The sequence below is a fragment of the Melospiza georgiana genome, chromosome 20 (genome assembly GCF_028018845.1).
Source record: "Melospiza georgiana isolate bMelGeo1 chromosome 20, bMelGeo1.pri, whole genome shotgun sequence".
Taxonomy (NCBI): Eukaryota; Metazoa; Chordata; class Aves; order Passeriformes; family Passerellidae; genus Melospiza; species Melospiza georgiana.
Genome location: NC_080449.1, coordinates 8,603,063 through 8,625,657, shown reverse-complemented (window position 1 = coordinate 8,625,657; position 22,595 = coordinate 8,603,063). Strand labels below are relative to the sequence as shown.

The 22,595-nt window shown below is 47.2% G+C and overlaps 1 protein-coding gene across 2 annotated transcripts in view; it reads left to right on the top strand.

The window, feature by feature from the left end:
• Positions 1–22,595, top strand: part of RAPGEF1 (Rap guanine nucleotide exchange factor 1) — an 83,501-nt gene that overhangs the window by 49,724 nt on the left and 11,182 nt on the right. Inside the window, exons 10-15 of one of the 2 annotated variants that reach the window (XM_058037931.1) lie at positions 4,918–5,120; positions 7,507–7,662; positions 16,720–17,001; positions 18,270–18,362; positions 19,908–19,996; positions 21,190–21,301. In XM_058037931.1, the coding sequence (XP_057893914.1) occupies positions 4,918–5,120; positions 7,507–7,662; positions 16,720–17,001; positions 18,270–18,362; positions 19,908–19,996; positions 21,190–21,301 (935 nt within the window). Of the gene's footprint in view, positions 1–4,917; positions 5,121–7,503; positions 7,663–16,719; positions 17,002–18,269; positions 18,363–19,907; positions 19,997–21,189; positions 21,302–22,595 lie in introns of both variants that reach the window. The other variant, XM_058037930.1, reaches the window with a different exon arrangement.

Below are 22,595 nucleotides of genomic sequence, written 5' to 3'. Positions count from 1 at the left end.
TGTCCACATGAGTAACCCTCAGGGATTTTACTCAGAGCACAAGGCTTGACCCACCTGAAACTGGGGGTCATCCAAGTGTCCCCATATGCAGGAAATCTCTTTTGTTCCTCTGTGGTAATCGAGCAGTTAAAGACACTAAAATCAGCTAAAAAAGAGGCTGAGATGGTTGTGGACAACAGAGAGGAAGCAAATGGGCACAGGCAAAGGTGTTACAGTTCAAAATGCTCTCCTGAAGTGTGAGCTGCCAGGGGCTGTAATACAGAGCACGTCAGTGCAGGGTCAGATCCTTGTGGATCTGCTGTTCCCAATGAGGGATGGCTGTTACCCCACTCAGGCTGGGGGGGATGCAGGGAAATGCACCTCTGTGCACGTAGGCAGGAGGGGAGATTCCTGGGTGAGTCTTGGGTAAGAGGAAATTTTGACATTTGCAAGAGAGATCTGAGCTGTTTGCTTGTGTCATTAAGCCCCATATCTTTGTTTTCTGGTATCACACAAAATGCTAAAGAGTTGACAACAAGTTTAAAAGTAATCTGCATTATTGCTTGAGCACAACTTTAACCTCACTACCAAGACCTTGTGTGAATTTTATTTGATGTTGGATTAGAGTTAATTGTAATCTGGCACTACCAGAAATTTTGTGAGTATTGATCAGATTGCATTGTTAGGAGAGGCAGGAGCTGTTACCTAATGTGTTGTCCACTCTGATGATTTGATAAAGCATCCTTGCAAAGCTTGTAGGTAGTCCTGGGGCTGATACCTGACCTCTGCAAATTTTTAGTTGCATTTGTGTGACACTGAGAACTTGTTTTAAGTTGTTTTTACTCCACAGTATATCACACCATGGATTTGTGGTTGCTAGTTTTACTTTTTCAGCATTTAAAAGGCCAGTCAAACATTACTCGGGCTCTGTGGTGACACCCAGGATATTTTTTGCCCAGAGGCTGATGCATGTAGATATTCTTGTGTAATCACACAAGGCTGCTTCCAGACCCTCAGCAAGCTCCTGGGATCTGGAGAAAATGCATGGATTTGTTAAAAAACACAGATGGGACTTGGTAGTAGTGCCTTTGTTGTGGGTCATCTCTTGGTAGCTGGCAGCAAGTGTTGCAGCAGAGACACTGATGGTGTTTATTGGTAATACAAGGAAGAACTGCTTGAGTTAACCTTGTGCATTGCTGTGAGCTGTGCTCAGAGGGACCTCCAAGAGTTGACTTCTGTATAATTTACACAGAGGAGTGATAGGGCTTTTAGTCTGGCATGAGTTATGGTTATTTTACTGTGCTAAGGGCAAATTACTCCAGACTTCTGCTTGAGCACCAGCACTGTGCTCCTGCTGAACGAGACGCAGACACGGAACAGCTTCTGCCATTAAGAGCCCAGAGTCAGAAATAACAAGATCCTTTCCTCAAACAGCTTGGAAACTACTGGTGAGGCACTTATTCATGTTTCCCCCCCTGTCAGTGGGAACAAAACACAGCCTGGTGCCCAGTGAGCAGCTGGTATTTAACTGCAGGAACCACGCTGGGGGCAGGCTGGGCTCAGCCAGCGGATAATGCCAGCTCTGTGAGGAGCAGCTCTCCTCCCAGAGGTGACAGCAGCCACTGCCTCATTGACCTTGGCTTCTGCTGTGTGGTACAGCTTAAGAATGTCCATTATTTTGGCTCTTGCCCATGCACACAAATCTGTTGTGCCTGTGCAGGGCGCAGGGTGGGGCTGGGCTGTCAGGGAGCCCTTCAGGGGGATGCTGGTGGGTCTCACCTTACTGCAGGTGTGCCTCACCTTATTGCAGGTGTGCCTTAGTGCTGATCATCCCCTAATAACCCCTTTGGACTCCAGCAGCCCCTGGTCCTCTCCTGCAGATAAGTGTTTGCTTGCAGGAGAGCAGTACCTGTGACTTGTGCCGTATGGGCAGAGCTGGTGTATGCTGGAAATCCCTGAGCAGCTTTAGCTCCTTCAGAAATGACAGGCAAGGCACTGCAAGCAGATTGCTGGGAAGGTGTTCCAGCCTCAGTCTGAGATTTCATGTTTTTTTTTTTAATTTTCACATATTTTCTGTCTGGGTTAAGAGCTGACATAAACTGGGCATGTGGTGGGAGAGGTTTCTCTCTCACGCCTCCTTTTCTCCTGGGGTGCTGCCTTGAGACTGTCACTCCACCCCAGCTGCTCACTGGGGAGTTGCAGCCCCCATCCCTCCCTCTGCACAGTTGCTGCAGGGCGTGCAGCCTGAGCTGAGCTGCTGATGTAATTTCCCATCTGCTTTTAAATTTCTGCCTTGTTAAAAACCACAGTGCAGAGGGGGAGAGGAGACCCTTTGCAATCAGGAGTCATGGGAGTGCTCTTGCTCTCTTTCTCTCCTGTGAAAGATTGGCAGGATTTTAATGATGCCTGTTTTGATTTGCACTCTGCAGTGCCAGGTTTGTATTTCGCCATCCCAACTGTTTTTCACTCTGCCTAAAAACAAAGATGACAAAGTCGAGGCAGAGACATGCTCACCTGCCCAGGACTAGTTGTAACAGGCCAGGCAGGGGAGCTGCCATGACAATGGGATGCATTAGCCCCATAAAGAGCTGAGATAAAAGAGCTCTTCATTATTCCCTTGCAGATTGAGTTAAGGCAGATTGAGCATTCAGGCTCAGTGCCCTGAGCTGCAGTGATTTGATTTTACACGAGTGCCCTTTTCACCAACACTTGTGAGCTGTGGTGTCATTGCAGAGTTTGGGGCTGTGCCAGGAGCTTGCAGCCACGGATCCCCAGTGGTGGCTGCAGTTCTGGGTGTTCACTGAAGCTTTTGGAGGTGACTCAACACCAAGGGTTGGTCTGCGTTCAGCAGTGGCTGCTGCATTGTGCCAGCACTGCCAGGCCTGCCCTCTTGGCTTTTGTCCTGCTCAGCTGATGAGCTCTCAAAATCTTTCCCTCAAGCTCTTGTCCTGTGCATTTCTGCAAGGACTCCTGATCCTTAGTTCAGTTTTGCTGCTAGAGAAATATCTTCCATAAGCCTTCTTTAGATCTTGTCTCCTGAAGTTGTTGTGCGATACCAGGGCATTTTCCAGGGCACAGGAGCACCTTAGCCAACTGAATCACTGATACCTGAAAAGACAATTTTAGCAATTCTGTATTTCCTGCACCATCACCATGATTCCAAATAAGACAGTAATTCCAGAAGATGCTTCTTGTCGCTGTGAGGTGGTGCTGGGAAGAAGCAGGGAGTCTGAGGGAGCAAGAGGAGCAAGGCTCAGGTGGCAGGGAGAGCTCAGGTCAGGACTGCAGCAGCTTTGGCAGGGCCGTGCAGGACTGGCTGTGCTGCAGGACATGAACAGGTTGTGCCCTGGCAGGGCTGTGGGGTCACAGGATGGGGACAGCAGGTGCTGCCGGTCAGGATTGGAGTCCATCAGCTCCATTTCCTGTGCTCCCATTGCTCCAACCTCGTTTTTTTCATTATTTCTTTTTTCTTTATTCCATCTTTTTGGAAGATGGATATAATTCTTTTGGGGAAGGGCAGCTGTGTTAGCTCCATTTCTAAATGAAGTTTAAAATATTAGAGGAAATCTGAAAAAAGGTGCCCAAGACAGGTGCAAAGCAACTCCTTCCTGCTGACACATTTGCAGGGCTGTATCCTGTTTAAAGGCTGGCCCAGGGCTTTGCCTTGGCAGGTGAACAGAGGAGCAGCCAGTGTGGGAACCAGCTTCATGATGTGCAAATCCTGCATTGTGCTCGTTGTATTTATAGCTTTCCCTGAAGTCATCCACTCCTTTCAGCTGTACAGCTGAAATGCCAGCAGAAGATGAAAAATTGCCACCAAATGACCACATTTAGAAGAAGTAACAAGTGCTTGTTTATCAGGAGGAAGGGAGGGATGCTCACAGTGCCTTGTGCATGACAGCATGTTTACAAGAAGGTCTGGGTTAGTCCTTCCCATGACACTGAAATACATCTGTTTCTCCTGCTCTCAGGTGCGCAGAAAGGGATTCTTTCTTTGTTTTACATTATTCAATATACTTCTGATCCTTAATAATGGGGGTGGGTTTGTGGTAGTATTTCTGTGGCACTGGATGTCATCCTCCCCCTCCAACACTAAAATATTGCAGCAATAACTAATCCTCTGTCAGAGCTGCCCAGGCTCACCTGTGTGGGGTTTTTTATAGATTTTGGAAGAAATATTATACAGAGGGTAAGGTCCTCTAGACAAGGTTTGATCCTGTTTAATATTTCTATTGAGCCACGTCTCACAAAAGCTTGTGAATCAGTTGAAGTTGAAAATTTTAGGTGGTAAATTGTTTAAAAAGGGATGTGGGAGCAAAGGGTGTTGGATTTGAGCTGAGGAGGTAGGAACACGTGGTCAGTGGCACTTTTAGAAGTGTTTTGTAAGTATTTTGTACCAGGATTGGCAGTGGCATTTAAAGAGCTGAGGGAGAGGCACAGGCAGGCTCACAGGTAGGTGTTCTCTGATAACAGCTTTATCAGCTTGCCAGAATGGAGAAACACTGTGTGCCTGCTGGTTCTAGAAATCTTGCTGACTGCAGACATGAGACTTACTGTAGGCACAAGAATTATTGCAGATTTATTGTCAGGATTGCATTGTTACACTCCTTAAAAGCAGACTGACACTATTCTGGGTTTTTGGTGACTTTGGTGACATTTTGGTGACTTTGGACATTAGCTTTTGTGGAATATTCTCAGAATTGGATTATGTGAGGATTTGGGCTAAGCATCAGTGAGTGATGCTTCTCAAGTTGCTGTTTGGAGACCTCATGGTTCCAGAGCTGTGTTTGTGGCCCGGGATGGTGTTTGCTGTGTGCTGGCTGGCAGGATGGAGATCTGGATTTGCAGGGTGCCCTTCCGAGGACGAACAGCTGCCTGCTGACCCTCAGTGGGGTTTGCAGAGCAGGACAGTGAGTGCCACCTCTCTTTGCCTTGCAGTGATGGCCTACATGCAGTTTGTGGAGGACTACTCGGAGCCACAGCCCTCCATGTTCTACCAGACCCCTCAGAACGAGCACATCTACCAGAAGAAGAACAAGTACCTCAGGGAAGTCTATGGGATCAACGACTCCTTCACCAGCTCAGACCCCCCTCAAGATCTGGCACCTCCTCCTGCTCTGCCCCCCAAGCAGAGGCAGCTGGTGAGTGATGCCCCAGGCTCAGCTCAGCCCTCCCTGCCCCTGGCTCTGCCAGGCAGAGCTGGTGGGAGGATGTCTCCCTGCTCTTACCCCATCGCGCTCCCTGGCAGCTTGTGAACGTGGTTTTAGGCATTTTGCATTCTGTGAAGTTTTGCTGCATTGCAACCCCACGTTCAAGCGGTTCCCTATAAGATTTGAAAGTCCTAAAAATGAAAGGTTTGTCTTGCACATGGCAGGGCTGAATCTGAATCTGTGCCAGGCTTGTGTAACAACAACTGCTTGGAAGATTTTGACACACTGAGCAACACTATTCTCAAGAGATTGCTGCACTGTTGTTCCCACTGCTGTTTTGAAACTGTTGTCAGAGATGCCACCAATAATAACTGTTTGAACAGAATAACTGCTGTTATTTTATTAGGCACAGACCTTTGGTACAGCCACTGCTTCACTCTGCATGTTTCCCTCACCTCAGTCCCCTTGTGTGAGTCAGGATTTTACCTTTTCTCAGGCTGTTTCCACATCCACATGTGTGTGTGGGTTTAACAGCACAGAAAGGGCCATTTTCCATGTGGGGGATGAAATCCTGACCTCACTGATGGCAGCAGCAGTTTTGTTTCCAACCTCACTGGAGGGTGGGATTTTCTCCCATCTCCTTTTAAGGGTTTTCCTTTCATTTCGTTTCTCCTTTTTTTTTCCAACTCCAACTTAAGGTATTTTGATTATATTCATTATCTTATTTGTTCTGTTAAAAAAAATTTAAATTATTTTGTTTTGATGTAGCTTACTTAAATTGGCCATGGCATTAACAAAATGGGAGGAAATGTGGGAACAGAGCCATGATCTTACCACTGTGAGGGTGACTCTTGCAATATTTCTTCATGGTGTATGTGCTAAAGTTTGACTGCCCTAGAGTGTTACTTTTTAACTCTAATTTTGGGATTTGCATAACTACATTCCTGCGATGCAAGGAGAGTCCTAAAAAGATAGAGTGACATTTTTTGGCTGAGCTTAATAATAATAATAATAATAATAATAATAATAATAATAATAATAATAATAATAATAATAATATAACAACAATAACAATTTATTTATTTATTTATTGGGACAAGACTTTAAATGCTGGCATCCCATTTGCTTTGCAGAGATACTAAAGAGTCTAAGGACTCATCTCTGGAGGATCAGGCAGTTTTCCAGGGTCTGTGGTCCCCATCAATGTGACCCTCCTGGAGGTGGCTGCACTTCAGGGATGTTTTTGGAGGTGACTTGGGCTCCACAGTCATGATCAGAGTTTGCAAAACACAAATTTACTGCAGCCATTGTGCAGAAGGGAAATTCTGCTCCTGTCCTGAATTTGATGGCTGAAGCAAAGCATTTCTTTGCTGCCCTTTAATCATTTTCTAGACAGCCAGGATGCCACTGCTTTGCCTGCTGGCCTTTCTTGTAATTTTGCAAGCTGATACCATCAAGGTGTTGCTTGCAGTTCCCCTGAAGCAAAGGCTTCTTCAAGTGCAGCCTCCCACCCTTCATCCCTCCGTTGGGAAAGAGGTGCAAGGAGGTGATGGCTTATTGACCAGTCCCTGTAAAAGGCACCAGACTCTTGTTCCTCTGCTCCTGCTGCCCTGGGAGATTTTGATTTGGCTAATCAAATGGGCATCAGCTGCTCTAGCAGCAGCAAGTTTTGCTGGATGGACTCTTCTGTAATATAATAATGGGGAAGTCCTTTCTTGTCAGCTCCAGAGTCAAAAATAAGATTGTGTGTTTGCATTGTATGTTTTATTCAACAAGTCTGAGAAAGCCTGAATATACCTTATCCTCTCTCAGTCTCCTTACCATAGGGAAATTCAGGAGAAATTCCTTGCCAGGATTTGTCACTTACAGTGTAATAGCTGCCTCCTGTGCAAATGATTATTATTTTGGACTGGACAGAGAAATGGCAGGATGTCACTGTCACCCAGTCTCACAGCAGTGCCAGTGAAGATCCACAGCTCACACTGGGAGGCCAAGTTCCCAATGTGCAGGTTGTCAGAAGAAGCCAGAAATGTGCAAGAGCTGTGTGCTTAGAGCCAGCTGCTGCTTTGGGTGTCTGTCCCCACGGCCAGGGGACAAAAGGACAGCCAGGAGCAGCTGTCCAGGGGGAGCAGGAGTCCACATTTAAGGGATTTGTGAAACAAAGAAGATTTAAATTGTGATTTCTGCCGAGCCTCTTGAGCTCGAGAAAGGCACATTGGTGTGTCTGCTCTGATGAGCTGTATGAATAGCTGTTTGTTTAGCCAGCCATTATATGCATTGTTTTACAGTTAGCATTTCTTGCCCTTTATTCATCACCTTTTCTGTGCTCTCTTTCTCTGTGTCTTGTGTCTCCTGCTTTCTCCCCCTTCCTCAGCAGGCCTCCTATGCTGCCTCTTCTTTCTCCTCTGTCTCCTACTGTGTCCAGCAACCTAAAGTGCCCTTCAGCCCCGAGGACTGCGCTGCCACTCAGGGCCTCACTATGTCAGTCTCTAACTCCTTTCTCAGCAGGCACAGCTCCTTTCCTGTGCACTCGGTGAGTTCTGAGCTCTGCAACACGTGGGTATTGTCTGACTGCTCTGCCAATTCCCTGCTGGGCCTCTCAGGTGAACCTGGAGGTTCCTTTGGGGGCTTTTGAACTCCTCCTGTAGTCACCGGGCAGACGGGAGAAACGGTGTGTGAATCTCACCAGGTGTAATTCTCACCAAGTGTAACTCTCACCAGGTGTAATCCTCCCAAAGTGTAAATCTCACCAGGTGTAACTCACTCTTCCCAGGTGTAACTCTCCCCTAGGTGTAACTCACTCTGTCCAGGTGTAACTCTCCCCCAGGTGTAACTGCCCAGATGTAACTCTCCCCTAGGTGTAACTCACTCTGCCCAGGTGTAACTCTTCCCCAGGTGTAACTCTGCCCCTTCAGGTGTGACTCTCCCCGAAGTGTAACTCTGCCCAGGTGTAACTCATTCTTTCCCAGGTGTAACTCTTCCCCAGGTGTAACTCACTCTGCCCAGGTGTAACTCTGCCCAGGTGTAGCTCTCCCCTAGGTGTAACTCTGCCCAGGTGTAACTCTCACCAAACGTTCGCCTTGGTGAGATTTACACACTTTTCACCAAGTGAAGCCAGGGGAGGTGTATCTTTCTCTCCACGTTGACATTTGTGGCAGGGGACTCAGGAGCAGAGCTGGCTTGTGTGCCCAGCACACTCCTGTGTGCCCCAGGCTGCACGTCGGAGCTGCAAAGCCTTTTTGTCCCATTGCATGATGCCACTGATGTGGATGAGTCAGTTAAAGGCTGCTCTGTGAGCCTGGCCTTGGGAGAAATAACAAGATGCTGTCCCCAAAATCCATGGATTTAATCAAAGATGTGGAACAGGGGCTGCAGCTCCTTTATTTAATTTTTTTTCTAGAAAACAGCCCCTGCTAGATCTTCCATCTCATTTTTGCCTGTCTGCTTCTCTTCACGTCTCCATGGTCCCAAACAAGCTCAGTTTGCTTGTATGATTTGCTGATGGATGAGCAGGGTTTTCTCTCCTACAGCACTTGTGAGCAGCCTGAAGAGAAAATGACAGGAGGAGCTGGAAATCATTCAAATCAAAATAGTATTAGAGCACTGCTTAAATCTCTGATCAGCTGCTTAAATTAAATTGTAGTAATAACAAAGTGTTAATATAATGAAATTGAATTCAACCATGGGATTCCACCAGCTCATCAGTGTGGGGCTCATTTTCATGTAAAACTATGTGGTTATGCTCTGATTGCCATGTGATGACAATTGAGAATACACTATTTTTTGACAGTGACCTGGATGTTTAGTAAATTAGGCTTCTGGAGAAGAAATTATCAGGCAAGACTTGAGAAGATTCCGAAGTGTTCAATTAGTTTAATATGAAATGTTTGAAAACAGTATCCTCCCACTGTGCCACTGCTATCTCCCCATTTCAGCACTTACTCATTCTTTAAAAATCAGTGATAATCACTGGTCCAAAGAAGAAGAAAGTATTCAAGTGCTTTACAAGTAGAGCTACTTCACAAGGCATGAATGAAAGCTTTTGGCTTCCACTTGTGTGAGAGAGAGCACTATCACAGCTTTGCTGCACAGATGAAAAGGCTGAGGGGTGGCAAGGTTAGTCTTTGCATAAATTCGTGGTAAACAGTTCTGAAATTTGAAGTAAAAGTCCTGAATTGTACAGCTCTCTTGCTTGGTAGTGGTCCTTGCTAGCAAAACATGGAACTGTAGGACTAGATAAAAGTGCTTGACTATTTTTGATTTAATTGGGAGGCTATAAATATGATTCTATAATGTTCTAAAAATACGTGGGCACTTTGATTTTAAAAAGTGTCCTTGTTGGATTAAATGGTTACTACCTATTAAATTGCTCTGACCCATTCTCATCTTACTTTGGACTACATTACTGTGAATATATTATTTTAAGAAATGTTAAAACTTCATTAAAAAGTCCTTACTCATTTTTGCAGGGATTTGGTGAGGGATAAGATAAATGGCAGGAGCAGTGAGGAACAATGAGAACAATGAGACAGGGCACTGTCAAATGAAATAAGCTGAATTAAAAATGGTGATTTTTCCATTAGTACCTTTAAATTAGGGTCATTTCATAGTTTCTCATTATCTGGTCTATTTTTTCACAGCCAAAAATGAGATTTTTCACTATGAAAGTGTCTCTGAGCTGCAGAATACCAATGTCCTGACCCATGTAATACCATAACCACGGTTTATCCTGTTTCCCCTATCCCTAATAAGACAGAGATGTGAAACAGCTGTGGGGTTTGGATCCCTCCCAGGGTGACACCCACCCTCCATCAGCCCTGCAGGAGCAGAGCAGCCCCTCCTGCAATCTGCCCCAGGATGTTTCACTCAGGAGATGCCACCAGGAGCAATTCTGTTCACGTGGCATGTATTGCTTTTAAGGGTTTTCCTTTAATTTCTTTTCTCTTTCTTTTTTTTCCCCCCCAACTCCAACTTAAGGTATTTTGATTATATTAATTATCTTATTTGTTCTGTTTAAAAAAAAAATTAAATTATTTTGTTTTGATGTAGCTTACTTAAATTGGCCCTGGCATTAACAAAGTGGGAGGAAATGTGGGAACAGAGCCATGAACTTACCACTGTGAGGATGACTCTTGCAATATTTTCTTCTGAGCCAGCACCACACTCTGCTTGTTATCCCCTTAGCTCCGTGCTGCAGGTGAAGGATTAGTGCCTTACTCCTGATTTACATGGCTTAACAAGACTGTTTTCAGACAGCAGAAAAGAGGTGAAGTTGTTGAGAGCATCTTTTAATTTTTAATGGATGAATTTTTCCAGAGCCCTGACTCCTTTCTCTGCAGGGGCTGCTGCAGCCCAGCTGCCACCACTGCTCTGTCAGCCCACTAATTGTGCTTTTCCCTCCTTTGCAGGAAATTGTGTCAGAGGTAATAGCATTTACTGAATAGAGGCAGATCTTGAGCAACTGGATCAGGCCTCATAGGTTTGGCAAGTGGAGCTGTTTTTTATCCCAGTGTGACTCGTGTCTGGCCTCTGTGCCAGCAGGGCTTGTGTTGGTGGTGTGGGCTGGTGCTTGAAGGAGCTGCATCATGTTCCCCATCCCATGGACACTGAGCCATTAAACCCCACACTGGGGGGGACAGCTGGATTGTGCTGTCAGGAATTATTCAAGGGATTCCCACCTCTTTTGGAAGTTCTGGGCAGTGGGGAAGGAGGTTTGGAGCAAGAAGCATCATCCTTGGTTATGGTGGGCAGTAGTTTCTCTCCAGCTGATCGCTCCCTCCCTCCTTGTGAGCACAGAGCTGCTGTCCCTTGGTTCAATCCATCCTTGTGCTGTTTGCCTGGAAATGGGTGGGCAGGTATCCCAGCAGCAGCAGCAGTAATCAGATCTTGAAATCTCATTACTTCCTGGCAGCTGGAGAGCTCTGCACTGCTGGAGGAAATACCCAGTGAGGAGCTCCACTGCTGCCCATCCACCCTTGGTGGCTGCAGGAACTCCTGTGGAAGCTTTTCCTCACTGAAACAAGGAGCAGTTGTACCTCCAAGGCATGTACATGCCATTAGTGGAAATTTGGCTGCATCCCTCACTGTGGAAAAATAAGTTGCCTTTCTCAGAATGTTGGGTTTTTTCTTATGTTTTCTTTTTAATTAAGGAACATTTCCAGTAATTACCATTAACCAACTGGCTGTCAGATTCCAGCAGAAGGCACAAGTGATTCCCTTGTGAAAGCTACAGTTCAGTGCTTCTGTTCTCACTTGTTCTCACCATTCTTGAGCAAATTGAGCAAGTGCACAGAAAATTCACAGCAACTGTTCTTCTTTCTTGTGTGTGTGCTAACGTATGTTCAGGAAAAGGGGGGTCAGATAAGTGATTAAAGGCGTGCATGACACTGCCATGTGCTTCCCACATTTTCCCTGCCTGGTTCCCCTTCCTGGAGCTCACTCCCAGCCTGCAGCACACACCAGGCTCTGCCTCAGCAGAATCTGAGCTCTTTTCATTCCCATGGTGAGAGCCTCAGTCAGACCGTGGCTGGGAAGTCATAACGTGTTTGCTCCTTTCTGTCCTGAGGTTTTCACTCCTTAATTTGGAGCAGAGGGAAGGGGGATTGAAAAGATTTGCATCCCTTTAACCAGCTGCTCTGACTTAGGTATTGTTTTGCTTTTCCTGTTTAGCATTCCTTCTGTGTTTGTGTTCATTTCCACTGCCTGTGGCAGGCTTGGACATTGGTATTAATAGTGCTGTTGCCTGCTGGCATCACTGGATGCTCTGGGGTGGTGAAAACCTCTTCCCCTGGGGGTTTTATACATTTTCCTTGCAGTTGGAACCCTGGTCTTGCTGACCAGTCCCATGTTGACTGCACAGGCCACACACCCCATGTTTTTTGTGTGACTGATCTTTGAGAAGTTTTGTCTTGGCTCCAGACTCTGTCTTTTCCAGATCTGCCATCTTGATCTGGGGGCTTTGTCCACAAGCAAAAGAGTTGATGCTGGAGCTGCAACTGAATTGAATTCTGATATTTTCCAAAGAGGGATGTGCGACAGCATGGTTAATAAATCTTACAAATGTTTTCTTCCCCTGCTGCCCCCTTATTTGTTCTGTTGCAAAGATGTGCAGGAATCTCTCCTCCACAAGGAAAAGTTTGGATTTTGTGTTTTCTTGTGCAGAAGCCAGGAGACGCAAGAATCCCCATCCACCCCTGCACTGTGGTAACCATCAGTTAAAACCAGGGAGGTCAGCTCTGCAGCCAGGTCAGAGGCCTTGCTGAGAAACATTCCAGGCTGAGGAGTTGCTGCCTTTCCTGTGGCAGTGCTTGAAGCCATTCTGTTGGCAGCTTGTGTTTCCAGCCATTCATTGCAGGAGCATTTCCTTCCTCATTAGCAAAAGTACCTGGAAGCCCAGCATTGTGTTACGAGATAGGAAGTCTTTTCAAATAGTTGTCTGTGCAATTATATTCTTAGAGCCTAATGACTTTGCAACACCCAGTATTTTGTGAACGTAATTCTGTACTGTTACAATTTGGGCATCCAGTTCTGGCCCGCTGCCCACATAGTTCCCTTAATAACATTAGCAGGGGAGATCTGAAAGATTGATCCTTTCCTCTGATAGCTTCATACTTTGGGAGTCGATGCTCTACCTGGTCTGGGAGTGTCTGGCAGGATGGCAGATTAATTTGGCAGAAGTCCATAGGGTAACTGAGAAGGCTGTGCTTAAAAGGTAAAAACTGTGTCTGCTGATGCTGCAGATGCTCTGTCAGCCATATAATTGAATTCAGCTTTGGATTTGGGCTGGAGGCTGCTGTAACTTGCACCCACTGACTCTCTGCATGTATACCCTGTTAGCTGTGGTCAGCCATGCCTGGTGAGTGTGAAGAAGCATCTCTCCTGAAATAAGTTTAAATAGAAAAAAGTGCTTATCTCCTGCCATCTAGTCCAAATAAACAGCCAGAATGTCACTGACCTCTGGGACATCCTGGAACAAGGCTTCTAATGATGGAAAGCTGTTCTGAAATATTCACAGTCGCAAAAAATCAAAGGCAGCAAATTGAAAAGGTTGAAAGATGCTGTCTCTGGGAATCCTCTGTGTCACAGTGTGTGGTAAATGTTCAGGGTTTGCTTCCTGCTGCTCCCAGGAGATGAGGCTGCTCCCAGCTCAAAGCTGCCTTTGTGCAAGCACTTCCCGAGTGGCAGAGAGGTTTTTATAAAAACCAGTGCCCTGGTGAGAGGAGAGGGAGCTCCCTCTTCTCCCTGTCTCGGCTGTTTGCTGTCACAGGTCAGAGTTATTCATGCTGGGAGCTTCTTCTGGTCCTGTGGTGGGAGCTGGCAGTGTGGCCGGAGTTTGGGGATGGGAGAGCATCCTTTCCCTGTTTTGTAGCTTTCCCAGAAATCACTTCACTTAAAGCAGAGCCATGGAGTAGGAGGTTGTGTCCGTGGAGCCACAACTGACTGACCCTGCAGGAAACCTCTGAGAAGCTGATGAAAGCAAGCCCTGATTTGTTTCCAAGATAAACTGTTGCCTCTTGGGGGGGAGCACTAAAGGATGGCTTGTTTCCTTGTGACACTTGTGTTGAATGGACTGTCCCCTCCCCAAAGAAGTATTTATTTTAGAGGATGACAAGGCTTCCAGGAGATGGACAACACCCAGATCCCATGGAAGCCATGGCTGGAATTCCTGGGGCAGCTGCTGGCTGAGCTGGGTCAGGCTGGGGAGCAGCAGGAATGGGTGCCATATGGACATCATCTCCACTGCTGGGTGGGATTTTTTTCCCTTTGAAAAGTATGCTTCAGTCTTGGCTCTTGTCCCAGCACGGCTGCATAGCTGGAATTCCAGAGCTGCTTGCAGGCTCCGGAGGAAGGAGGGGGCTCCCTGGCTCCCTTTTCTACAAGATGCAATTTTACAACAAGATTGGAAGTTGAGAGCAGGCTGGCTAATTAATGCCAGCACACCAAAGGCTTCTCTGCACTGTTCCCTTTGTTAACAGCATGCTGAGAGCCTGTCCGCATCCTTAAATGATTGTTCACGGATCACGTAATGAAGATTAATGCATTTTCATGGCTACCTGGGCCTTAAGCTGGCATTCTCAACATACCTCATGCCAAGAAGTTGTTCTGAAGGTGTATTATGAGACCAGGGAGAGAAAAGCATACAGTGATTGTCAATACTGACTTATCTGCATTCAAACTTCTAAAATTTCTTCAATGTTATGTTATATTTAGGTCTAAATTGCCTTCAAATTAGGATTAATGTGTGTGAGACTCCTCGAGGCAGGAGCTGTACAAATGTTCCTGCCCCAGAAGCAGTAACTCATGTCCCTGAGCTGCTGGTCCAGGCTGCAGAGCCTGCCCTGAGCTAACCCTGCCAGCACCTCACGCAGGGCTTGTCCCAGAGTGACTTGGCTGAGCACAGGCATTTCCTTTCTCTGCTGCCCTGCGTGAGCTCCAGCGCTGCTTTGCAGAGCCTGCCTTTTCCTCTGGGTTCAGCAGGTCAGGGACAAAGCCCCCTGCACCTCCTGGGTGGAAGATGTCCATCAAGTACAAAGTGAAGGGCAGTGTGTGCCGCCCGTGTCGTGTGGGTGCAGGAAATCCAGCAATGGGGGAGCTGGCACTGAGCTTTGCTGGAGCTAATTATTTCCTCTGCAGGAGCAAAGCATCTTCTTATCAGCACAGCAGTTTTTTGAGAGCTTTCTTGAGCTGTTGAGCAGTGGTTTTGGGGTCTAGGCTGGGGCTTGGGGTGATCATTGGAATATTAGTGCCAGTGAGATCATGGAATAGCAGGCAGGCAGAATGAATCTGCTGAGCCAAGGTGATGTCATGAGCCCGGCGTCTTACGAGGGATTTAGTGGTTTGTGCCATGCAAGTGAAAATGAATAAATGTAGAGCATTTATCCAGGCAGAAGGTAAATACAGAGATTAGAGTTGTCATTGTTACTGAGGCAGCTCCAAAAGCTGACAGTGTCCCTGGAGCCAGCGCTGCTCATCCGGAAAGAAACGGGCAGGAAGAGAGAGGAGCCCGTCCTAGAGCCAGTCTCCTTTTAGCCACAGGCACATGGAGGGGATTTGCATTTTAATTATTTTTTCAGTAGTCTTTTAAGCTCTCTTTCCATAGCATCCCCCTCCTCTTCTCTGTATTATGGCCTGCAATTTGTTTTGGGCCCTGAGAATACACCCGGAGCACTGCTGGACTCCACACAAGGCACAAGGCACAGGCACTCAAGGATTAAGGTGGTGGAAGGTAAAGCCTAATCATTGACCTTTACATTTCCTTTCCTTTGTAGTGGAAAAGCTTTTTTGACCAGGCTTCTGGCCTGAGGCTGTTATCAGTTTAAATTTTTAAGCCCACATGTTTCCTAGGTAGAAACAAAAATACCACTGCTGAGCTGGGTACTGCTGCTGGCGCTCAGGTGATGGACTGAGCTTTGCTTTTTCTTACCTGCTCAACTCTCCTGAGAAAATGTAGCCTGAATTCTCCAATTCCTGCCTTTGATTCCCTTTCTTTCTGCATCACAGTGGTGTCACTTTTCAGCCTGGTTTGAGCAAGTTGTGTCAGTGCTTCCCTGAGAACTCTGTGCTGCAGCAGATCCCTCAATGGAGCAGCACCACAACTTTGTTCCAGCCTGGGGTTTTTTTGGATGATGTGATTCTTCTTTCAGTCCACTTGACTATGACCAGCTTTGCAAGTTTTAAAATAAACTCCTCTCCAGCAGATTTAGCTTTTTTTTTTTAATGATAGTCAGCTTTGTTTTGGACTTACCCTGATGGCAAATCTTACTAGCACCAGATGTTAAAAGACAGAGGGTTGCTCTTGTTTTTCTTGGCACAATATATTCCCACTGCACCCTGTTTAATATTATCTGAACAGTAATCTGATGATTAGGAGAGATAGTGAAATAAAGCTTTACGCAGATGATCTCTTTTCATCTCTTCAGCTGACTCTTCAAGGCACTGCATTAAAGGATTGGTTTGATAAGGAATTCATCACTCCTGAGGGCAATTACCATTTTTGCTCCCTGTTTTTCACGAATGGGAAGGAGTAGCAGCATAATCTCCTTTATCCTTCAGTGTAACTTTGAAGGCAGTATCCAGCCACTCCTCCCTGGGAGCTGTGTGTTCTGGAACAGACTTGACTCAGTAGCTGTTAAATTACAGGGCTGGAGCAAAAAGCATCTTAAATTTGGATCCTGTGGAAAATCCCAGAAAAGCAATAAGCACTTGAAGTAGTTTTCTCTATGTAGATACTTCAGCATGCTCAGAGTTGTGCTTTCTGTGTACTTTCTGAGCTATCCAGGTTTTCCCTTGCCTAGCAAAGGCTGGATACCTGCAGCTCACACCTTGCTGCTCACTTTCCCTCTCTGAGATGAGCAGCCAGGCTGCTGTTGGTGCAAGAACAGCCAGGAAAAGCCTGGCTGATGTATCCCAGGTAGCAATTCCTACTCTAGTGTGTGGATGCTGAAATAGTGCTGCCTGTGTTAGAAATGCCTTGTGCTGTCACTGCTATGCTGCTGCCAATCTAATTACTTTTTCTTTTGTCTGTCTCTTTCCTTTCCCCATCTTCCTTGGTTTTTTTTTTTTTTTTGTGTTGTGTCTCTGCATCCTGCAGTACAAATCCGTGTTTAGGTCCTACTCCCAGGACTTTGTGCCTCACAACCAAGTCTCCATACCTCCTTTCCTCTCTTCTACCTCCTCCTCCTGCTCCACTCCGCCTTTCCCGCCCGTCCACGTGTCCCAGAGCCCCGACCTAGCGGTGCCCGCTGCAGCCAGCCAGTCACCCAGCACTGTGGATGTGCCAAACTCCTCTTCTCAGGAGAGCAGCTTTAATGGGAGTGCTCCTGTCTGCCTTCCTTCTGAAACCTCTTTCACTGATTCTCTCCAGACGCCTTCGGTGAGACCATCCAGAGGGATGACGATAACGCGCCTTCACGCAAGGCTGCCTTTGTTTTGTTGGGGTTTTTCTTTCCAAAGAAAATGTCTCGTGTATTAATACATGCTAAATTGTGGTCTGGTTTGGTTTCCAAATGTGTGTGGATTGAAGAGAGGAAATTTCATATAAAAATGGACAGCCTCAGCAGGTTTTAGAAAATGTTACACAGATATAGGAAACACAAAATGTCAAATGCTGGTGAAGGGGAGAGTTGGCTGTAGCTTCCTGCAATTGTAAGATCAAGCTGAGGGACGTAAAGGAGTGTTCTGTGAGGTTGGTAGTTACTAAATACAGGCTCCTAACAGCAGTTCACATCCTGCAGTTGCCACCTGCTCCCTCCTGAGTCACCAGGAGCAGTGGGTCCAGTCCAGCTCTGTCTCTCCTGTGCATAAAGCCTATTGTTCTCTCCAGGTTCCTGCTCTTCCCAGTCCCCATCAGCCCCAGCTGTGTGCTTGGTGGCAGGTTGTCACATGTTGGTGAAGTGAGGCTAACACTGTTCCCACTCTGCTAGTTTGAGGTCCCAGATCCCTTTGCACATCACTGAGCAGGTCTGTCCATTACAGATACTTTTTTGAACACCTCATTTTCAAGACAGTTCCTCTTTGGTCCACTGCGAAGCCGAGAGTTGATGGGATTAGAGCTGTCAGCACAGGGCATGCTAGTGCTGCCTCTCTGCCAAGTTTGGAAGAGGGTCACTGATTGCAGAGTAAATGTGCAGCTTTTCACGCTTTGGATGTGACCTTGCTTTGCATCTTCCTTGCACCGGGTCCTTGTTATATCCCAGCAGGCCTCGAGTTTGGGGTGTTCTGGTCTGATGGGTCTAGTCCATGCTTGTAGCCTAGTTTGGGGGATACCTTTGATGCCCATGGGGCTGAGGGCTGGTCTGCACTCAGCAGGGCTGCCCTGGCTAGGACAGGAGCTCTGTGTCCGGCTCTGAACATTCTGCTTCCAGCACCTTGAAATCCACCCGCTGCACCTCGGCACTGTCACCTGGAGCCCACAGCTCTTGCAAAGCAGTGCCTGCTGCTGCCCAGGGCCTTCAGGATAGTCCTCCAGAGCCAGAAATAATGATCCCCAGGATGGTGCAGTCTCAGTGGCCACAGAGACAGAGAACAGCTCCGAGGGAGGTGACAGCAGCTGCCAGGGCAGTTCTGCTCCCAGGTTCTGTCTGCCACAAAGCACTGGTGGGGGGCACCATCACGTATCTCCTTTCATCCTGTCTCCCTCAGAGTGAAAACGCCAGTGAGGAGGCTGGTGAGGGTGAATATGTCAATCTGTATTCCTCTGGCCAGAGCAACGGGGAACTCCCAGGCTCTGAAGGAGTAAGTAAAGCCCGAGAGGGGCTGCCCTGCCCGGTGCATGCGGCTGCACGGGGCTCCTCTGCACACCCTGTCTGTCCCTCTGCTGCCCCAGCCATCCCTCTGCTTGCCCACTGCTGGCTGCAGGCCTGGGGGCCCTCTTGGTGCAGGTGCAGAGCAGGAGATGCTTTTGGGGTGATGCTGAGTCCTGGCAGGAGTCAGGGATGGCTTCTCCTGCTTCGCTGCTGTTTGGAGCTGCTTGCGTGGAGTTCCCTTGCAGAGAGCTGCACCCTGAGCCATCCTGGGGCCACATCTTTTCTTGTAACTGCTTTGCCTTCCCTATTTTAATACAGAAAGCCTTCTGCACTAAATACTTATTTTTCCCTTCACTGTTTGGTTGCAGAGTGAATGATTGATTTAGCATTGTACTCGCACGCTGTTTCTTCCTTTACCCAAGCCTTGTATCTTAGATATTTCCTAGAGGAGCCAGGGCGTTTTCCATTCCAGGGAGGTCCCATCTTCCTGTTGGGTCATAGGAAGCTGGCAGCAGTGTGTGGTGATCCTTTTGCCTGCCCTCCTCTTGGAAGGCACATCTCCTGCAGGATGTGTCCAAGACCTTTATCCATGGTGGTGTTAAATACGCCAAGAGATAGTGCTCCCATCACTTCCCCTCAGGGGACACATCTGGGCAGGCCCATCCTTTTGGGCAGCTCTGAGCAGATTCTCAACTTTGAAGCAAAGGGCTTTGCACAGATAGAGTCTGGAAAAATCCTGCAGACCCCAAGGAAGCCAGGCTCAGCAGGGTGTTCCCATGCTGGGTGGTTTCAGTCCTGTCTGTTCACCAGGTTTGCATTTCCAGGCTTCACTCTGCATGATGTTAAATAATTCTGAACTCTGACACTTTTGGATTAATATTCCCATTTGCTGTTCATGGCTATTTGTCTCCTTAATAAATGGCTAATTTAGAATGCTGTATCTTTGCTCTGAGCTCTCTACCTGCTGTTCCGTGCCGCGGGTTCAGCTGGTTCTGCTTTTCTGCATTAGCCTCATTTCCACAGCCCTGAGTCGTGGAGTGGAAACCTTGCATCATTGCAAAACCTCTTGTGATGGGAGAGGAGGGAGGTAGGGAGCAGTGAGCATCCACCCCTGAGGCAGGGGGGCTGTGGTCAGGAGGGGAACTGAAACTGGAGAGCTTGGAGCTGATTGTGTCTGTTTGGATTAAAGCAGGAGGCAAAGTGTACTTCAACAGGAAGGGCTGGAGGAAAAATAAAAGGTCATGAGAGGGTTAAAATCCAAGACAACAGCTGACTTATGTTGTAAGTTTCAGCATCATTTCACAATGTTAAAAGCAAACAGTACTAATTACACTAGTCTCCAGAGATGGTCCCAAATTTCCTGTCTGATTAACTTCTGTGTTTTCCTGGCATTTGGCATTAACTTGCATCAATCTTTAACTGCTCTGTAGGAATTTACAGTAAAGGGCCATTTAGAGGCAGGCAGACTGTAAATGCAAGGCTGGCTGGGCTCAAGGACCCCGTGTAATGATGAAAAACTCCTTTCTCTTGGCAGGAATCTCCCCCTGTCAAAGATGGCCCCTCCAAAGACTCGGCTTTGAACAGCAGTGCCACGGGCAAGGAGGGCAAAGATGGTGCTGAAAGGTGAGCCTTGACCCCTGGTGTCCTCCTTCCACGTTCAAAGGTTGCAGAGCCCCACAATCCCCTCTGCCAAACCATCCTTGGGCTGCCTGGTGTGCCCTAACCCTCCTCCATGTTGTCTAAACCTTTAAGCCCACTTGATGGGATCCTGAATGAGGAGAACCCTGGCAGGATGTCCTTGCTGAGCTCAAGGAGCCCCTGGGGTTAATGCAGCCTGTGTTGGCATCCTCAGTCCATGTCAGTGGCTGTGCTGTCCCTGACACTGGCTGCTCCCTCCTGCTTCCAGGGAAATGTGTGAGAAGAATCTGTATTTGCTGTTTGGAATCATCTTCCAGAGGGAAATTTCTTCCTAACCCTGCTAGTTAGAGGCTGGCTGAGGCCCTGGAGCAGGAGGCTTTATATCCCTGCTAATGCTCTTAGCTGTCATTTGCCTATGTAAATGAAGAGGTGCAAGCTGGAACAGATGGGCTTCAGGAGGAGTGGAGTGAGTGCTTCCCTGCTGCTCGAGATTGCTCTGCAATTGCATTTCTAAAGCAAAAACAGAGAGCAGCAGTTGATTTGTGTGTGACAGTCAACTTCCCTCCCCCATTTTCCTGCAGTTGGTTTGAGGGTTTTAATCCCTGCAGTGAAGGAGACAGCACAAGAGTGCTCTGCAGAGCTCACTATCTGCCCAAAATACTGACTGGTGGATTTTGGCCTGGGGAAAGCTCTGAGGAACATAAGTACTTTGGTTTAGGTTTTTTTAGAAATACAGGCACAGAGAGGACATGTCTTGGCACAAAAGTACCAGCCTTTGGGGGTAGGAATGACCAAAAAAATGGTCATGATTTTCTGCTCTATTTTCCCTGTCATCTCCCCTTGTCTCAGCACAGCAGGTCATGAACTGACTAAGATGTGTATGAGGAGAGTGTGCTCAGTCTCTGTACACTTGAGGAAGGGCTTAGATTTGTGTGCACTAAAAATTTGGTGGATTAAGGAGACATGGAAGTGTGTACTTATAGTAAAATCCTGTCTGCCAGAAATGCAGACTGACAAGTGTTCACGTCCTGAAGGTTTATCTTTCTCATTTTCAAGAGATGCACAAAACAACAGAGTTAGAGAGAGACATTTGGGCTTGTTTGCAAAAGATTTACCTCCAGAGTGTCTGTGTACTTACTGTCATTTGGTGAAGGTTATTTCCCATTTCTTTGTCACAGGCAGCCACAGTCACCAGATGCTTTGGAGTCATCACAGCTGGAGGAAGAGGTAGATGAGCTGTCCCTTATTGACCACAGTGAAATCATGTCCAGATTAACACTGAAGCAAGAGGTAGGTGCATTCAGCGTTTGTTTGGTTTACTCTGAGTTGAAATCTGATTCTGTGTGCACAAACAAGGCATCAGCTTTTATTAGATAGGAAAAACTAGGTTGCAGCAGAAGTGGAGTATGTGTGAAGGCTGCTGTTCAAGTATGAGGTGCTGGTACAGGCAGGGAGCACCAGCAATGAGAGAGTTTAGCAGAATGTGAGATGTCTCCCTAAGAACCAGCTCATCCTGTGCCCTTTTCCCAGTGTGCCCCTTCCCTCATCAGCCTCTGACAGTCTGAAATGAATCACTGAGAGCCTGAGCACAGTCCATCCTGGTGGGGGTGATGGTGCTGGCCTTCCTCTCTGAGGGCAGGCTCAGCAGGTGAATGAGCAGGACATGATGTGGAAAAGCAGCCAAGGAGTTGTGTCTGTGTTTGAGAAATGGCCGGGGAACCTTGTGAAGCTCACAGGCTGTCAGGGGGCTTGGCTGGAAAACACAGAATGGATCATTTACTGGCATTCAGGGGTGTTCTTTGGTCAGCTGAGATGTGCAGGAGACAGTGAGAAGCTTTTACATGTTCTCTAAGTAGTATTTCATGAGTCTTGCCAGAGAGTCACCTGAAAAATTCACATCTGCTCCTGGCTGTAATTCATGTTTCACTGTTTTCAACATTGAAAAGCTAAAGACATTCCTAGGGGAAGACAGACACAACTCCAGCCTCCTCTGACTGATTGTTTCCTTTAAAAAACATATAAAAATCAGTGATTTCTGAACATTTGTGACTAGCAGATCTGTGTCTTAGTGTCCTTTTTCTTTCTTTTCTTTTTGATCTACGTGTTTGAAGCAGTACAGAGCTGTCACTGGGAGCTGCTTCCTGCAGTGTGGGAACTGCTGGCTGAGTCCTGGATCAGTTTTGCATATTTTGAGTTGTGAAATGCAGTAGCTAGAGGAAAGATGTGTTTTAGAGAGTGATAATGCAGGGGTCAAGCAATTAGCAGGGCTGTTTTCTACTGCCAGTTATTGGATCATTTCAGGTGACCTCTGAGCCAAATGGCTCCAGATTAGGGCATTAACTGCTGGGTTTTGATGTTCCAGGAGCATGCAAGCTGAATGCATGACCTCCCACCCCAGAGCCACTGTGCTACGTGATCCTGCCCTCTGAGGCAGCTCACACAGTGCTGCTGCCCTGCTCATGGGAGGATTTGTGGCATTTCTGGGCAGAAGGTTCAGCCTTCCCTGAGCTGCACAACCTGGCCTTAGGGAGACCCTGAGTGAGGATCAGCCCAGCTCCTCCTCTGGGGCACCAAATGCTCTGTG